At 44.4% G+C, this 17,520-nt stretch overlaps 1 protein-coding gene across 1 annotated transcript; it reads right to left on the bottom strand.

Annotated features, from left to right (window-relative positions):
• Positions 1–14,814: 14,814 nt before the first annotated feature.
• LOC148868221 (protein CANDIDATE G PROTEIN-COUPLED RECEPTOR 7-like) lies at positions 14,815–16,697 on the bottom strand. Its single transcript, XM_088968223.1, has one exon. It carries the CDS (start codon positions 16,400–16,402, stop codon positions 15,089–15,091), a length of 1,314 nt encoding a protein of 437 aa, XP_088824349.1. The 5' UTR covers positions 16,403–16,697; the 3' UTR covers positions 14,815–15,088.
• Between the last annotated feature and the right edge of the window lie 823 nt (positions 16,698–17,520).

Below are 17,520 nucleotides of genomic sequence, written 5' to 3'. Positions count from 1 at the left end.
AAAAACGTGCTTAATTGTTTTCGCCTTGAGGAGCCCGCAGTTGTGGCTATAAGTAGGGGGGACCCTTGGCCATTTCTTCGCTACAAAGCTTTAGTCGTCGGTGTTTGAGCTCGTGCTAGAGGTCTCTTAGCTTGTGTCTTCCAGTTCGTCCCATTCTCCCAGTCTAGTCGCATTCCTTTGGTGAGTTCTCCCGAGCTTTCTTTTCCCTTCCAGTTCGTTTCTTCCCTTTTTGCCTGTCATGTCGTCTAGCATAGGTAGCCTAGCCGATGAGCCTGGGGTGGGTACCTCAGCCCAGGGTGGCTCTTCGGCTACTCCGCCACCCAATGTGCGGGTGGCTTCGGGTAATCTGGCGTCTACCTCCAACCGAGGTTGGGTGCCAGACCAGTTCGGCCCTTCCACCATGACCTCAGAGAGGCTCCAGGACCTCAAATAGAGGTTCCACCTTCCTAGGGAGTACTCATACAGTCTCCCTACCGGAAACTTCCCATGGGAGCACGGTCCTAATGAGATCGTGGTTTTCAGGGAACAGTTGGTGGTCAGACTCCGACTCCCTCTCCACCGTTTGATTACCGAGGTGCTAGTGCACTTCAACATTACTTTGGACCAACTTCACCCGAATTCCATACGAAATATAGTTAGGACCATTTCTCTTTGCTTTGACTGATCTCTCCCTATCGACCTGGACATTCTTAGCACCATTTTGGCCATAAAGAAGAGTGCTTCGGGCACTCTCCCCGGGCACAGGCGGTCTTACTACCTGTCTCCCCACCTGGGTTTCAAGCTCATGCACAAACTCCCAAGTAAAGTCCCGGCCTGGAAGTGGGACTACTTTATAGTTCGGAGCAGCACAAGGTGGCTCTTCCCTACTGACTGGAGGGTGGCTGTTCAAGACTCTGGTGTCATCTTAGATGGGAAGTCCAAGAAGGCACTCCAGATGCTAGCTCAGCTCGGGTTAAATTATAAAGACTTCACATCCGAAGAGAAGCTTGTCCAAGCCGGCTTGAGCTCGGGTAGCTTTTGCTTTACTTCATCTTTTTGTATGTATGTTTACTTTGGGATTGCTAATGTTGAAATTCACTGCAGGTCCCATGGAGGCAGAGAAGATTGACAACCAAAGACTCTTCTGCCAGATGAAGAGGAAGAAGCGTGTAGCCAAGAAGGCACGCGTTGAGTCTCCCCAAGCCTCAGTCGAGACTCAACCTCCACAGGCTTCAGCTTCGAAGCCCGAGCTCCAAGGCACTCCACCTGTCATCAACCTAAAAGGAGACACGGTGCCTCAGGGGCCCGAGGTGGTAGCAGAGCCCTCTGCTAAGCCTACCGGACCTGCTGCTGAGAGCGCTGCCGAGGCTTGTGCTATAGAGGCTGCTACCGAGGCTCATCCTGTTGAAATTGCCGCTGAGGATTCTGAGGAGTCAACTCGTGATGTAGAGATGACAACGTCCAGCTTGGAGGGTCAAGGGAGCCAAACCGTCTTGAATCCCCAGTGTAGCCTGAAGAAGAGCAAGCTGGTTGCATACCCGGGGGAGGTCACCGAGTGGGCTGATCTCACTCCTAGTCAGCTTGGTGCCCGAGCTGCCACCCATACTATGGTGATGGGTTGTTTTTTTTTTTTTTTTTTACTGGTTTTCCTTTGGCATGTGAACTCCGCCATTTGCGCTTGACCCTTCAATCAGATCGGCATTTGAGGCGGGCTATGGAAGTTGAAAAGTCATCTGCCCATAATCCTTTAGCTCGGTCCAGCCGCACCTTTAGTCCGCGGAGGATGGCTCTATTCGTGACTTCTGCCTGGCCGTTTGCTTGAGGGTGTGCGACTGAAGTAAAATTCTATCGGATTCCGATGTCTTGGCACCATATTTGAAATTTGATGTCCTCGAACTGCTTGTCAGAAATCAATACCCGAGGTAATCTGAAGCGCACACGATGTTCTTCCAAAAGAAGTTTTGAACATTTCGGGTTGTGATCGTCACAAGGGGTTCGGCTTCTACCCACTTGGTAAAGTACACTGCTACTACTAAGAACTTCCTCCCACCCATTGCTGGCGGGAATGGACCCGAGTAGATCGATGCCCCACTATGCAAAGGGCCACGGGCTGGTGAGATAATTGAGGTCGGCGGCGGGTTGGTGGTGAACATTGGCATGTCTCTCGCATTTGTCACATTTTCTAACGAGCTCAATAGCGTCTGTCTTCATTGTTGGCCAATAATATCCTTGTCGGAGTGCCTTTTGGAAGAGGGCTCTGCCCCCCAAGTGCCCGCTGCACAACCCCTCATGAGTGTCGCGGAGTACGAGCTCGGCTTTGGTAAGTCACAAGCAACGCAGGTAGGGGAGCGTGTAGGATCTCCGGTACAGCCGTTCGTCTATCATGACGTATTTGGCTACCTGGCGCTGCACCCTTCTAGTTGCATTGCGATCTGCAGGGAGAGTCCCGTGTAGCAAGAAGCTCGCGAGCGGGTTAATCCAGCTCGACTCTGCTTGAACGACGGGAGCGACCTCCTCTACCCCCCCGAGAATGCTAGGCCGAGGCAAGTCCTCTATGTGCACGGTTCTCATGGGGATGTCGCTGGCACTGGCTAATCTGGACAGGGCGTCAGCCTCAGCGTTCTCCGACCTTGGGATTTGCCTGATAAAGTGTGACTGGAAGTTGAGAAGGGACTCTCTGACTTTGGCTAAGTAGGCGATCATGGTTGGCTCGCGAGCTTCGTACTCGTCGGTGACCTGGTAGACCACGAGTTGGGAGTCGCTTCAGATAACGATGTGCTTGGCTTTTACTTCTCTGGCTAGAGCTAGTCCAGCTATCAACGCTTCGTACTCCACTTCATTGTTAGATGTCGCGAACTCGATGCGTAGTGCGTACTCCAGTTTCGTGCCACTTGGACTGTGTAGAACTATTGGTTCGAGGAGCCATCTACGTGAAGGATCCAGGGCTCCTCATTCCAACTCGTGCTTGGCCGAATTAGGAGAGATGCCACACTGGCTTCTACCTCACGGGGCTCGGACTCGACTGGCCTGGGAGCTTCGGGCTCACCCGAGCTGGGAGCCTCATGCTCAACCGGCTTGGGGACTTCGGAGCTGAATGTGCACTCAGCGATGAAATATGCTAAGGCTTGGGCCTTAATGGCAGTTCGCGGCTTGTACTGGAGGTTGTACTCATTGAGCTCAATGGCCCACTTCGTCAACCGACTAGAGACCTCGGGCTTGAGTAAGACTTGCCTCAGATGTTTGTCGGTGAGAACGATAATAGTGTGAGCCTGGAAGTATGGGCGGAGCTTCCGAGCTGCAATTACCAAGGCATATGCTAGCTTTTCTATCTCTGAATATCTCGTCTCTGCTCCATGCAATATTTTACTAACATAATAGATGGGTCGTTGGACCCGGTCTACTTCCTTTATTAGTACCGAACTGACCACTTCATCGCTCACCAAGAGGTACAGTTCCAAAACATCACCTTCCTCGGGCCGGGTTAAGATCGACACACTAGCGAGGTATTTCTTGAGCTCGTCAAACACGAGCTGACAGTCTTGGGTCCATTCGAACCCTTTGCTCTTGATTGCCTTAAAGAACAGCAGACATCGGTCCACCTATTTGGACATGAAGCGGCTCAGGGCGGCTATGCGGCCATTCAATCTCTGAACCGCCTTCAACTTTCGGGGTGGTCTCATATCTAAGATGGCCTTAATCTTATCCGGGTTGGCCTCGATGCCGCGCCGGTTAACGATGTATCCTAGGAACTTACCCGAAGTCACACCGAATACACACTTGTTTGGGTTCAGTCTCATATTAAACTTATGCAAAATTTCAAAAACATAATGCAAATCTTGTATTAATTCATGTAAAAATTGAGTTTTGACGACCATGTCGTCTACATAGCATTCTATTTTTCTGCCAATTAATGGCGCACACAACTTATTCACAAGTCTTTGGAAGGTTGCCCCTGCGTTTTTCAACCCGAAGGGCATAACCTTGTAACAGTATAGACCGAACTCCGTGATGAAGGCAGTCATTTCTTCATCCACCGGGTCCATCTTGATTTGGCTATAGCCCGAATAGGCGTCTAAGAAACTTAAGCAACTCGTGCCCTGAGGTCGCATCCACCAAATGGTCAATTCTGGGGAGCGGGAAGCAGTCTTTTGGACAAGCCTGGTTCAGGTTGATGTAGTCAGCGCACATGCGCCACTTGCCGTTGGCCTTCTTTACCAGGACGGGGTTGGCCACCCAGCTAGGGTAGTGGACTTCTCTTATGAAGTTAGTTGCGATGAGCTTCTCGACCTCCTCGTCGACCGCTTTCCACCGCTCTGAGGCTAGGTTGCGTTTCTTATGTCTAACGGACCTAACTACAGGATCTTCAGCTTGTCAGTTATAAGGTCGGGGTTTATACCGGGCATCTCTACCGCGGACCATGCAAAAATATCCAAATTTTGAAGTAAGAAGCTTACCAGTTCGGATCGTAGAGGTTCCTGGACGGAAGCACTGATCTGAAGTGTCCAAGCTGGGTCGGCTTCTGAGGTCGGGACTGCGACTGTTTCTTCCGTGGGTGTGGCTCGCTCTTCGCCTTGCTCCGTAGGCTGCTCCAGTTTGAGGTCATCGGCCACCTTGGTCTTTCTTTTTAGGGCGGCTACATAGCACTTGCGGGACTCGAGCTGGTCGCCCCGCACTACTCCCACACCGAAGTATGTTGGGAACTTCATAGACAAATGATAGGTGGAAACCACCGCCTGCAAGACATGGGTGATCGACCGGCCTATTATGGCATTGTATGGGGAGGGGGTCGCGACCACTAGGAAGTTGTGGTTGAATCTGGCTATGCGAGGTCATGTGCCAACTTCCACAGGTACTGTTATTTTTCCAAGGGGCCGGACTTCTTCTCCGCTAAAGCCCACCAAAGGAGTGTCTGCGGGCTTCAAGTCACTTCTCTACAACTGAAGTTGGTCGAACGCAGCTTTGAAGAGGATGTCGGCCGAATTGCCCGAGTCAACGAGTACGCACCTGACCTCGAAGTCGTGTATTCTTAGCTTTACTACAAGTGCATTGTCGTGGGGTAGTGGACCCCTCGTGCATCGTCTTCCGTGAAGAAAATTGGCTCCTCTGTTCTCGGCCGCTTTGGAGGATTTTGTTTTTCCCGGGCGGCCTCATGAACTGACGTCCGAGTTGATGCTGAAGTACAACCCGCAGCGATCGAACCTCCCACTATCATGTGGATGGTCCCCCGAACTGGCCTCTCCTCCGGAGGCTCCCTCTACGGATGTTTGGCCAGCCTGCTGCTAGACTCGGGAGCATCCCTACCATGCTCCCCTTGCTGACCTATTTTATTACTATTATTATTATTATTTTGCACAAAGTTCCTCAAATATCCGCGATGGATGAGCTCCTCTATCTCGTCGCGGAGGTTTTTACAACTTTCAGTACTATGACCGTGATCTCGGTGAAAACTGCAATACAGATTCTTATTTCTCTCATTGGGATTCCTCCTCATATGGGGTGAACACTTCACGTACGGGGCATCCTTGATCACCATCAGGATTTTGACCCGCTTTGCGTTCAGTAGGGTGTAATCAGTTCGGTCTGCCACAAGAGCTCGAAACAACTGACCCGGCTTTGCTCCCAGAGCTGCATATTTTTTCTTTCGACTGTCCCCTTGGCTGGGAGGCTCTCCTTCCCTTTTCCTCTTCTCGGGTGCGCCCTCGCCCTTCTGGTTGATCTCTTCCTCTGTGGCTATAAACCTGTCCGCAAGCTTAAGAAACTCGGTTATGGTCGCCGGTTGGTTGACGACCATGTGCCATTTGAACTCTTTATGCATCACGCCTTTCTTGGCTGCTGCAAGGCGCACAGAGAGGTCCAGGCATGGTATCTACATGCACGCATCGTTGAACCGCTTGATATAGCCCCGGATGGACTCTCCCTCTCTCTGCACTATGTTGAGGAGGCTTTCTTCATTTTGCGGGCATCACTTGCTGGTGACGAAGTGGGACGTGAAGGTTTGCGTGAACTGCGCCCAACTTCTTATCGATCCAGGTGCCAAGTTTCGGTACCATGTACGGGCTACTCCTCTGAAAGTGGTGGAGAAGGCCAGGCACATGCACGACTCGTTGGCTCTCGCCAGGTGCATCTGCGACTAGAAGGCATTTACGTGATCATTTGGGTCAAACGACCCATCATACTTGTCAAGAGGGGGGAGCTTGAAGTCTTTAGGCATTGGGACTGCTAGGAGTTCGGAAGACAGAGGGGGATGGAACTAAGAGGAGGGGAGCTTTGACTTCAGCCGAGCTTACCTATTCTTTGTCCCCCGAGCTCGGGCAAATCGCGGGTGACAGATCGGGAGCTCGGCGGCGGCATCTCTGCTTCTTGGTGGGCTCGGCGTTTGTGCCGATCACCTCTGTGCTGTCCGGAATGGTTTGTGCAGGAAGTAGCCCGGGCCACTAGTGATGGCTGTGGACAGAGGGGTCTTGCTTGGAGTCTACTGCCAGGATCTCAAACTGGTTCTCAAGGAGAGGGGTTTCAAACTTCAACTACCGAGGTGATGTAGACTTGGCGAGCTGGGATCCTCTCGACCTGACCGCTCGCGGCGAGACCGGGGTAGCCAGTCTCTCTTGTCTGCCGCGGGAGGAGGCCTAGCTTTTAGGAGGGTTTTGGGGGGCCTCTCCTTGGCCAGAGGGGCGCTCGTCCTGGCGGCGAGACCTAGCTCGCTGCGAGGCTGGGTGTCGAGGCGGGAGCTGCGACTACTGAAGCTGAGGTTGAGGCAGCTGGGGGAACTGCTGCTAGTAATGGTACCGAGAGACGTGGTGCAGCACTTGCTGCTAATAGAGTTGGTGTTGCTGAAGCTGTTGCACTTGGGCTTGCATGGCCCGCATGCATTGCATCAGGTCATCGAACTGGCTCTGGCTGGTCGCTAGAGGAACGACAGTCGGTTCAACAAAGGTCATTTCTATAGAGGAAGGAAGGGAAACACCCATAGGCATCGTTGCTCGCGGCACGTTCAAGCTGGGGACTCCGTCCACCGAGAGAGGAATGGTGAACTGCCCTATGCAGACCGTGGGAACCTGGGGTTGTTCCCTGAATTTATCCATCTCCATGCTTCATCCAACGTTGCTTGAGGAAGCCATGGGTGTTGAGTTTTTTCAAGGAAGAAAGAACTGTGAAGGTTTAGAGAAAGGCCTTTTGAAGCGTTTCCCACAGACGACGCCAAATGATGGTGCGCAATCCGGTCACTCCTAGGTGGCACTTGCGTGGCTTCCCAAGAAGTACCTGAGATGAGGAAGAAGAAGAATCCCCGGGGGGTTCGCCCGGCGGGAACACTCCGATGATTAAGTTAGTATTCTGAGTAAGAAGCAAAGAGAAGATAAAAACTAAGAGTGAGGTAGCACAAGAGATTTCAAGATACCTGTTTTCTGAGAATAGGCTCCTTATAACAGAATTTTGTTTCATCAGGCCTACTGACCTCTGACAGGGCAGGTACAATCGCCACTGTCAGCCTGCCACAGCCGTTACAAGCAGGGCTGAGGTGGCATGCGCGGGGTTGTTACTTCTGGGTCCGTGCCTGTCAGGTGTACGATACCCTCTAAAGGTGGTAGGCACGACCCTCCCCGACAAGGGACATGGCGGCAGTCCCAAATTTGTCGGGTACGGTGGTTGGGTAGGAGATCTTCCTGTGGTACGCCGTACCACCCCTCTACGGGTTACCTTGTGTCGGACTATCCCATAACCGGCGAGCTACCTGTGGGAAGCTATGCCGAGCTAGTTGACCCGAGGTGTCTATACCTCGGGGCATCCAGAGATGGACCGGTGCATTCCTGTCTAGGAGTGGCCCGAGGTCCATTGGGAGGAGCTCGGGCCTCAAGAGAGGTCAGGGCGCCCCGAACTCGAGGCGCCCCGAAGTGCCTTAACCCCGGGGAGGAGGTGCAAGTAAGGTGGCTCCTAGCGAGTAGTTTGTCCACCCAGTTGCCGAGCTGAACTCAGTGGAACCTTCCCTCCGAATTGTGGTTGCATCAGTTGCACTGTCATGCTGAGTCACTGTTTGAGCAAGATCACACCCACGTGTACCCGTGCTGCGAGATCGGGCTAAATCACCCTCCATCAAATACCATATCCAACATTAAATTATGGGCACTTAAGTCATTTATTATCATATCCAACATTAAATAGCTTCTTTCATCCAAACAACGTATTTTTTTCAAGCTCTAGTTGTTTAACTATTTAGGACTGCAAATGGTATCCAATTGTCCAAATTCTAATTTAAATTCGATCCGTTTATAAATGAAACAAATATGAGAACATCCTTATTTGATTTAAATATGTATGCTCATATATACTAAAATTTATATTTATAAATATTGGTAAAGATGGTTTGATGTTGTGCTTTTACTAAATTGCCAAAAGTTCATGTTTCATTTGAGTAAATTTTTATTCATTTTGTTACTACATTCTTTACTTTAGGTATGGACCCATCTTTAACTAATCCAATCTCCAGGATAAGAATTAAAAGAAAACAAAAAACCAAACAAACAAAATTAAGAACAATAAGATTATTAACAAAGCTTAATAAAGGATGAACTAAGGTGCACATCAAGACTCCATAACTAGGGGTGTCAATTGGACCGGATTTGGTCCAATATGAGTCAATTATAGATGGACCTGTTCCAATTCAATCCAATGAATACTTTAGACCACTTTGGCCCAGTTCAATTCAATGTTTGGATCATTCAACTGTTCAAATTGGTTTTAATTTAAATTCCAAGTCAAACCTAGTTCATTGACACCTGTATTCTTATTGTCTATCAATGAACTGAATATTAGTTCAATCCAACCTAATTCAATATAAATCCATTATGAATGGACCAAGTCCAATCTAATAAATACTTTGGACTATCGTTTAATCCATCCAAATTGATTTTAATTTGGATAGGGTCTAACCCAAAATCGGTCCATTGACACCCTTACCCGTAACGTTGTCAATTGTCATTGACACTTTGAAGTGAGTCACTGTCACACCAACCGTCGTCTGTCCAGGACAGGACTGAAAGGGATTAGTGTGAAAACAAGAGGGTTCCGCCAAGGGGAAATTGTAAGTTTTCATCCTTCAAGGCCTCTATGACCTTCTCCGCAGCCTTGGCTTATGCTTGTGCAAACTGCAAATTCGCTTATATCTCACTTCTCAGCAATATTGTCAGATGCGGACCTGATTGGGTATGTCGCCTTTTTTCGGTTCAGATTTTTCAATTATGTCTTATGTAGGTAAAATTTACAAGTCTATTTGGGGGTCTAGGCCTGGTCCCCGCTAGTCAGGTGCTGAATCTTCAATGGATGCATAGACCGGGTTGGGTTGAGCCAGGTTAGCTTAGATATGTCATACGTCAGTTCCACACCCAACCTCTTTAACTCATTGTATGGAAGTTTTGCCCAATTGGCAACGTATTTTTCTTACTTAGGGTTAGGGACTTGGGGTCTATTCTTATTTGGGATGTTGAGAGAAGGAAAAATTGGGGTCTTCCAGGTGCGTACGTAATTTTCCCACCTAGGGAAAAAGTTGCAACCACTTGAATAGGACAAAATTACCTCTTTTAATAATATCCTTTTATGACTAAAATGGTTATTATCTTATTTACTTGGAAAATAAAAAAACGTAAAGGCCCCATTCACTTTTCGGTAAATTATTTGCCTGGATAAATGCAATTAATTGGGTAAATTTTTCTTGAGAAACACTTATCCAAGTAAGTACATTTACCTATGTTCTTTTATTTCCTAGGTAAATAATGTGATGACCATTTTAGCCATAAAAATCCATTATTGAAAGAGACGTTTGTGTCCCATTCAAGTATTAGCAATTTTCTCCCTGGGTGGGAAAGATATTTACCCACCTTGGAGATGGGTACCAGTAAAATAAACTTTACTTGATCCCCACATAAATCGAAAAAATAAATATGAGATTCTTGATCAATGGAAACCAAAATCCCATCCACCAACTTCCCCCCACTCAAAATAAAAAAAAAAAAAAGAACACCCCAAAATAGTAACCTACCAAAAAAGTGAACAGGGCCTAACCTTTTGGCGTCGGGGTTTAAAGCGTGGTGTGCCGGCAATTATTGGATCCAGAACACAAAATATTACGAGGTGGTGTTTGGTTTTATGGTTCCAAAGAGGATGTTTTGTTCTTGATAAATTTTTTAAACCATGGTATATGAGCATTGATTGTATAATTTATATCTATTTGTACTTGCACTGTCTAATTTTGATCGTCATCGTCAAACCATTTGGTGTGCCTAAAACATTATGGCTAAACCATATTGGTGTGTGAGAGATACCATGTAATTACCAGTCTACCATGTTATGTTTCATAAGCAAGTCATGTTTCTTTGGTTGAAAAAGCTATAAAAAGTTGTATTTGCTGGAAGGCCATTTAGCTAGTTCTGAAACCATCATATGAATAATATAATATTTATAAAGAATGCAAACCATATAAAACAATAAAACATGAACACAATCATGAACTGAACACACCCTAAAAATGATTATTTCTCGTTTATCAAAACAAACAAGCCACACTTTATTGCCTTCAAAAGTTCAATACAACTGATTCAATCCATTTCATTTGAGAGCCAATACATTTCAAATATAACCTGGGAACACACCACACCACCACAATGCATAACATTTCAGACTTTCAGTTCTATCCTTTGTGAATCTCCAAAATTTATGTCCATTTCACAACAGAGACAGGTTAGTATTCCAAAAAACGAGAATGCAATTCCCCATTCTAAATGCCGTCTAAGTAATCATTCTAATTCGGGGAATCAATTTGAGAAGAATTGAATTCAAGTTCAAATCTACTCACAAAATCCTATGGCTGTGATTGATGAATAAGGGAAATGGATTTGAGGTCGTTGAACTTGCACAGTTGCACTTGCATGGGACTAGAAAGAATACCCCAGTGCACAGATAGACAAAGGTTCTCTGATAAATTCAATTGGACAAAGATACCGAAAAGGCATGATACCTGAAGAACTGATAACCAATCAACAGGTATCATAGAAGTGGTGATCAATCAAAATTGACGGGGGTTTCTGATTGGTCAAAGATTTTTTAAAACCATACCTTTCCAACGTCATAGAAATTGCCCAACAAGTAGTTGCCAAAATACATTTAACTAGATGAAGATACTCTTCAATCAAATGAGTTCAGTTTACCAAAAAGTCTAATAAGTTCAGGCAGCATGTGAAAATGACTAATTGATATTGTTCAAAAAAGGACGCAAATGGAATTAAAAATTTCGGAAGAACTTTTTTATCTGGGTTAAAAGAACTCTGTACAAATCAAAACTGAGGTTTCTATGAATGCCTAACGGGGAAAAGGGCCATTTTCTAGATTCAACGTGGGGTTTTAAGGATGAAATTGTAACATTCCAGATGTAGATGTGATAAGCAAATCAGTCTAAAAGGAGTAAAAATTAAGGAACAAGGATGAAATAAAGGGGAAATATGGGCTGATAAGATCTATATCAAGTTGGAAATAAGCCACAAGGTCCTCAGATTGCTTGCTTGTTTGCTTGCTTGAGGGTTCACAAGCATTGGGAACATCTACTTGTATATTTTCATTCATGGGAAGATAATGCACGACTGGAAGTGTTGTGAGGACAGCGTAAGGATCAATTTTGTGAGGATGAAACCTGGATTCCACCTAAGTATACACAACAAAAAAGCCAGGCAGAAGATAAAATTGCTCAATAATTAAGAAAACAAAAAGGGAACAGGTCTGGGCTACACTGTTTAGTGACAAAAAAATAACTTAATAAATAATAACACGAAAAAAATATATATAAAGGAAGAACATAGTGAAATATTTAGATAGGAAATAAAGGTGGATGAATGATTCAACGATGAAGAAAGAGAATGAACTAAAAATAGGTCCTTGTAGTGTTGCCCTAGCACAAGAAGGTTTTTCTATGAGTCAACTAGTCAATGCCTCTATAAGTTGGGAGTAAGCTCCAAACACATCAGCAGAGAAAACTCTTCATTCGTTCACTCAATTAAATGCTTAAAAGAGTGTTTACATTGGTTTATATAGAGGATGAAAAATAGGGTATAATCCTTGAACACATCCAGAGGTTTCAGAAATTGACTTTTAACATACCCTGAGGTTCTAAATGGACTAAAGCATACCTTGTTGGGTGGCATCACTGGTCTTAAAACACACCCTCTGTTAGTGAAATGTTACATGCCATTGGCATGTGATGTCACATGATTAGTTTAATATTTCAAAAACCCTATTTTGCCCTTTCTCTTGCTTCCTTCCAAAACTGTGAACCCAAATTTCTCAAGGTTAAACCAGAGAATGAACAGAGTGGTGGTCTCAGATCTCCATTGAAGAGCCCATGAATTCCCCATCAATGAGGATGAAACAACCCCCACTAGATTGGCTCAGACTAGGGAACATTGCTCTGACTCTTCCTCATAGCAGAGGTGAAGGAAGACCAGTCTAGCTCAATTTGGAGGATGGCACTTGAGGTCTTTGGTGCTCTACACTTCTACAGAGAATAATCTCCGGTTAGAAGCTAAGAGGTGATTAACAGATTTGGAAAAACCACATTTCCCACCAAACCCAGATAGAGTATACCAGTTTCTGGAAAAGTTGGACTTTTTCTGATATGATTTGGGTCACAAACAGTAGGCTTGAATAAGAACAGAGAACATGACCTCAAGAAGTCTCTGAAAATGGGGAGGTGGAAAAGAAAGAAAAATGGTGAACTATAATTGCTGCAATACTTATTGCATGATTGATACAAGAATTGTAACAGAATCTGACACAAACCTGCACATATAAATGGAATCTCTCTCTCCCTGACCTTGGGATTTTTTTCTGTTCAGAGCAACAGAAGACCTCAAGAAGCTGAAAGGTGCTTTACAGATAATCTCTGGTTAGGAGAGCTCATAGGTTTCTCATTGCAGAGTCCAAGATCTCCTGCTGCTATTGATTATTAAAATTCATTCCCACAGAGATGATTGCTCCGAGAGCTTTGAATCAGCTTTCTGAGATGCCACTTCTGTTGTGCCAGCGGTGACCAAGGTTCAAGGTATTGATATGATATGCCCCATATCAGGTGTATTGTATTTTATCTTTGAGTTACCAATACGGATTTCAATGGGAGTTCTGGTATGTTAAATTTTTAAAATGTTAAAAAATGATGTGACAGGGCCACTGTCAAAACATCAAATTGAAATATTAAAAAATAATAATACTTTTCATCGGCTGAACTCTTGATATACAAAAAATAAAAAATCCATATCGAGAGTACTGATACTTTGAACCATGGTGGTGACAGGAAAGGCTCCAAGAAGTCATGCCGATGGAAGGCATAGAAAATTTTGGGTTTGACTCCCAGGCACAATGGTACCAAAGATGAGGATGAAGAGAGATATTAGGGAACTTCTTTGAGTATTTTTCCAAAGTTGTGGAGATATGCCAATGGAGAAGCAAGAGGGGAAGAGTGAATGACCGACATTAACATCTACATTCTACAGTGGTAAGATGTTGCAGACATTTCCGTTTATCATAACAGGGACAAGGTATGTTTAAGTCCTGTCAGAAACCCTAGGTTATATTTAAGGGTTTTTAACCTGAAAAATATCCCTTTTGAGATATACAGTATATTTATTTGATTTCCCTAAAGAATGAAACTAAAAGGAGAAAACTTGCTAGAAAAATATCTTAGAAAACCCAACTATCTAACAAACCTTAAGGATCTAAATTGGCAACCAATTTAGCCCCTGCATCAACACCCCCCCCCCCAAAAAAAAAGATGTCATCCTGAGCTACTTCAACCACAATTAGGACCCATGAAGATTGAGAACCTTGTGAGAGGTCACCAAAGAAGGTCAAAGTAATGGCTTTAAATCTCCATGTGAGGAAGAGGATAACATAAAATTATAACCTTGTTACTGTATGAAAATATCAAGCCTTCATTGAGCATGATATTTCCAAAAATTCCTCCAAAGATGAAAGATCCAACCCATGGAATGAATCAACCAATCTATTGGGATTGGTATATCTCCTAGACCTACATGGCATCCAACGTCAATAAAACCATTAGTTGACAACACTAGATATTATATGGAAAAAGAACATTTTTTCTGGGTACAGAAATTCCTCTAGAAGTTCCTATCTCCTGAAACAGTAATAACAGAACTGTCAATATCAAGAGCCCCAATGCACCAAACCTCTTATCAACAAAAGGTTACTCCGATAAAAACCATAGTTTTGTTTCAAGGGAGATTCCCACACAGATAACATGTTTTAAGATGCTTTAACTTACACTAAAAAAATACCATCTCCCATGATTAATGGTATCGTTCTCAATCCCCAGACAGATACAAATCTCTTAATCGAATAATATAGTTTCCTATCAACCATCCAAACTGACCCAACCCCATATCCAGGATGGCAAGTAGGAGAGGGTCGAAAAAAGGATCTGGTTCCACATGATACTCTAGATAAGGAACAGATAAAAGATTGTACATCAGACCAAAAAAAATCACTTTAAGTAGATGGAATATTAAGTCAGTGATCAGATATTACACATAAATTGGCATTTTTCCAAAAAAAAGGCTGAAGGATAGGATAGGAAAATGAATGAAAAGGAAACATGCTAGAGAAATTTCCAGAGAAAGCTGCTTCCAAACCATATTTGTCTTACAAACTATATGTTCACAAGGGACCAGCTATTACCAAAAAGAAACAATTAAGGAGAAAAAAACTAATGATAATTTTAGAGAGAAGAACAGTTCCTTCAATTGGCACATAACCCAGATGTTAGGAAAATGAAAAGCAATATAAGAGTAAAATGCAAATACTTACTTTGTACTTCAGTAGCACACCTATCAATGACATCCGAAATTCCTATAGCCTCAAGAGTCAAGCCAGACCACAAAACTTGAAAAGGTATTGTTATTATTACAGGAAAAAGGAGACTAAATGGGAGCAGCAGCACCCAACAAATCTACTCATAAATCCGTCGGTGAATTCTCAAAATGTTACAGTGAGAGGAGTAAAAGATAAACGACGGACCACGAAATCCTCCCCACGGATCAAAAGTTCAAGCCCCACTTCAGAGCTCAAATTCTTCGTCCCTAAGAGCAGCCTCTGCGGCTTCTTCTTCTTCCTCATTGAGAACGAAGTATTCATTCCTTTTAACTGGCCGAAACATATAAAACATTACCAAGTAAAAAACAAGACTTGCAATCTCCTCAGCCGCATTGCTTACCCATTGGTACTTGTAAGCAGCAATTGTTCTGAGTGCAAACACAACAATTCTCGTGAAATATAAATATCCAATTACAACCATATAAAACTGCCGGAAAAGTGTCAACTTGGCCAAATTCTTTGCAGCCTTCCCATCTGTCTTAGAGGTCTCCCTCAGTGACCTGATCGACCACACAATTGGGAAGATAATTGCACAACAACAGATGATATCAACCAACAAAAACACTTGATTCCAAGTTACCCAATCTTTAATAAAAGGCCCCGTCTCCCCAATCACAATAGAAGCCAAATTGGCAAGAACCTGAAGTGGGATCACAATCATCAAGACTTTCTTCTCTCTTTCTTGTAAGAACGGCTTCAAGAACGACCATCCTGTCCCGATCAAGACTATGACCGTGAAAAGTAAGACAACCCTAAGAAACTGGAACAAATAGAACAGAACATCCCAACCGTGAGGAGTCCCAGTGACCTTGATATAATGCTTATCCTCAGCAGCGCAGATCAAATTCAGGGCTTTCATTAGGAGCAAACCAGCCATCAATAGATGGATCCGGTGAGCAGAGAGACGGTTCGTGTAGCAGAAGTAGATCCAAAACCCTAAAAAGGCTAAGTAGGACAGCGAGAACAAGAAATAAAGCATGGGAAGTTGGGTCTGACCTGCAGGGAGGTAATCTTTGACGCCGTTGTCGACGTTGTACATCTCGGTACGTACTGTCATGGTCACCTGGCTTTTCGGTGCGCAGTTAGAGAAGAAGAGACTGTACTCATTAGGTTCGGTGACTGGGTACGAATTGTTGAAGGAGATGTGCTTAGGCGGTAAGAGGTCCTTGAAAGTAAAAAGAGAGATGATATAGTGGCTGTCGAGGACACAGAAATTAGAGTTCTGCTCGGCTTCCAGGAGGACTTGGATGAGGGCCTCTTCGGAGAGGAGGAAGAAGCCGAGGCGAGAAGGGTCGGGTTGGGATAGAGAAGACGAGTAGGAGACATCGTTGACGGAGACGGTGACGTGACCAGTGTGGGTGAAGCCGAACTTCTCGAGAAGGATCATGGAGCGAGAGTCAAAATTGATCTTCAGGTTTTTTATCTCTGCAGAGGAGAAAGGAAGAAACAGAGATAGGAACGTAAAGGAGAGGAAGATGGAATAGAGACTTCTGTCCATGGTGTAAATTTCATACAAAGGGAAGAAGAGAAGATTTGAGTCCTTAATTTTGCTGCTACGCCGTGGTGGTGCCGTGCCGATGCTGGTGCCTGGTGGTGGTGGTGGTGGCGGTGGAGAGTACTTTACTTTGTTGCTCCGTTAAGAAAGAGGATGACACTATGTCAGACAGTGGACTGAGACATTAGATTTGGAAGGCTTCTCCATTTGATATACCTAAGATACCCCTACTTTTCTTGTCTTTTACCCCGTAAGACCTTGAGCATGACCCGTCACCCGTGGTCTGTGTGAATTGTGATGTGTGAACCGTAAGGAGAGAGTAGGGAGCCGGAAAGGGACGCCTTCTCTGTCCCGTAGGGGTGGCCACGAGCCGAAATTTTACGAGTTACTCGAGGTCGGCTTTTACGGGCTCGTTTATTAATTGAGCCGAGATCGAGCCCAATATAACTCGCGTTTATTAATCAACCCGAGTTTGAGCCTAATATAACTCGGCTTTCAAGATTCGCAAGATGAGTTCAAATATATATATATATATATATATATATATATATATAATATTTTTTATTTTTATATATAATAATAATTAATTATTATAATTCTTAATTTTTAAAATATATAATAAAACACTTTCTTTTCAAATCAAGCTTGAGCTTACGAGTTTTTGATTTGAGCCAAATTCGAGCTCAAGGTTCTAGCTCGAACTGAGATCAAGCCTCATACTATTCGGCTCGACTTGGCTCAAATCCACCTCTACTATCCCATACTCTCCCCTTTGTAAATCACTTACCCTACATGATTTATACAAGTAGGGTAAATGGATGGAAATGGGGTGGATTCAAACAAGGTTTTGTATATTTTAGACCCTACGTCCCTACCCCGCCTCTGAAACCTCATAGCTCATAACAATTTCAAAACCCGTAGTGGGTTGGATAATCCAAACTTTCCCCGTACACGAAATGAAAAACCCTTTTCGACCTTATAGGGAAAATTGGATTTACAATTTGTATTTAATTTTCTACTATTTCTTGTTATATATAAGTAAAAAAATATGTAAAATAACACAAATAAAAAACAAAATTTCCAATTATTTGATTAAACATGTAAAAAATACATAAACTATT

This window comes from Nelumbo lutea, chromosome 2 (genome assembly GCF_056320005.1).
Source record: "Nelumbo lutea isolate HS-2025 chromosome 2, American lotus-T2T, whole genome shotgun sequence".
Taxonomy (NCBI): domain Eukaryota; kingdom Viridiplantae; phylum Streptophyta; class Magnoliopsida; order Proteales; family Nelumbonaceae; genus Nelumbo; species Nelumbo lutea.
This window is presented reverse-complemented; position numbering and strand designations above follow the sequence as displayed.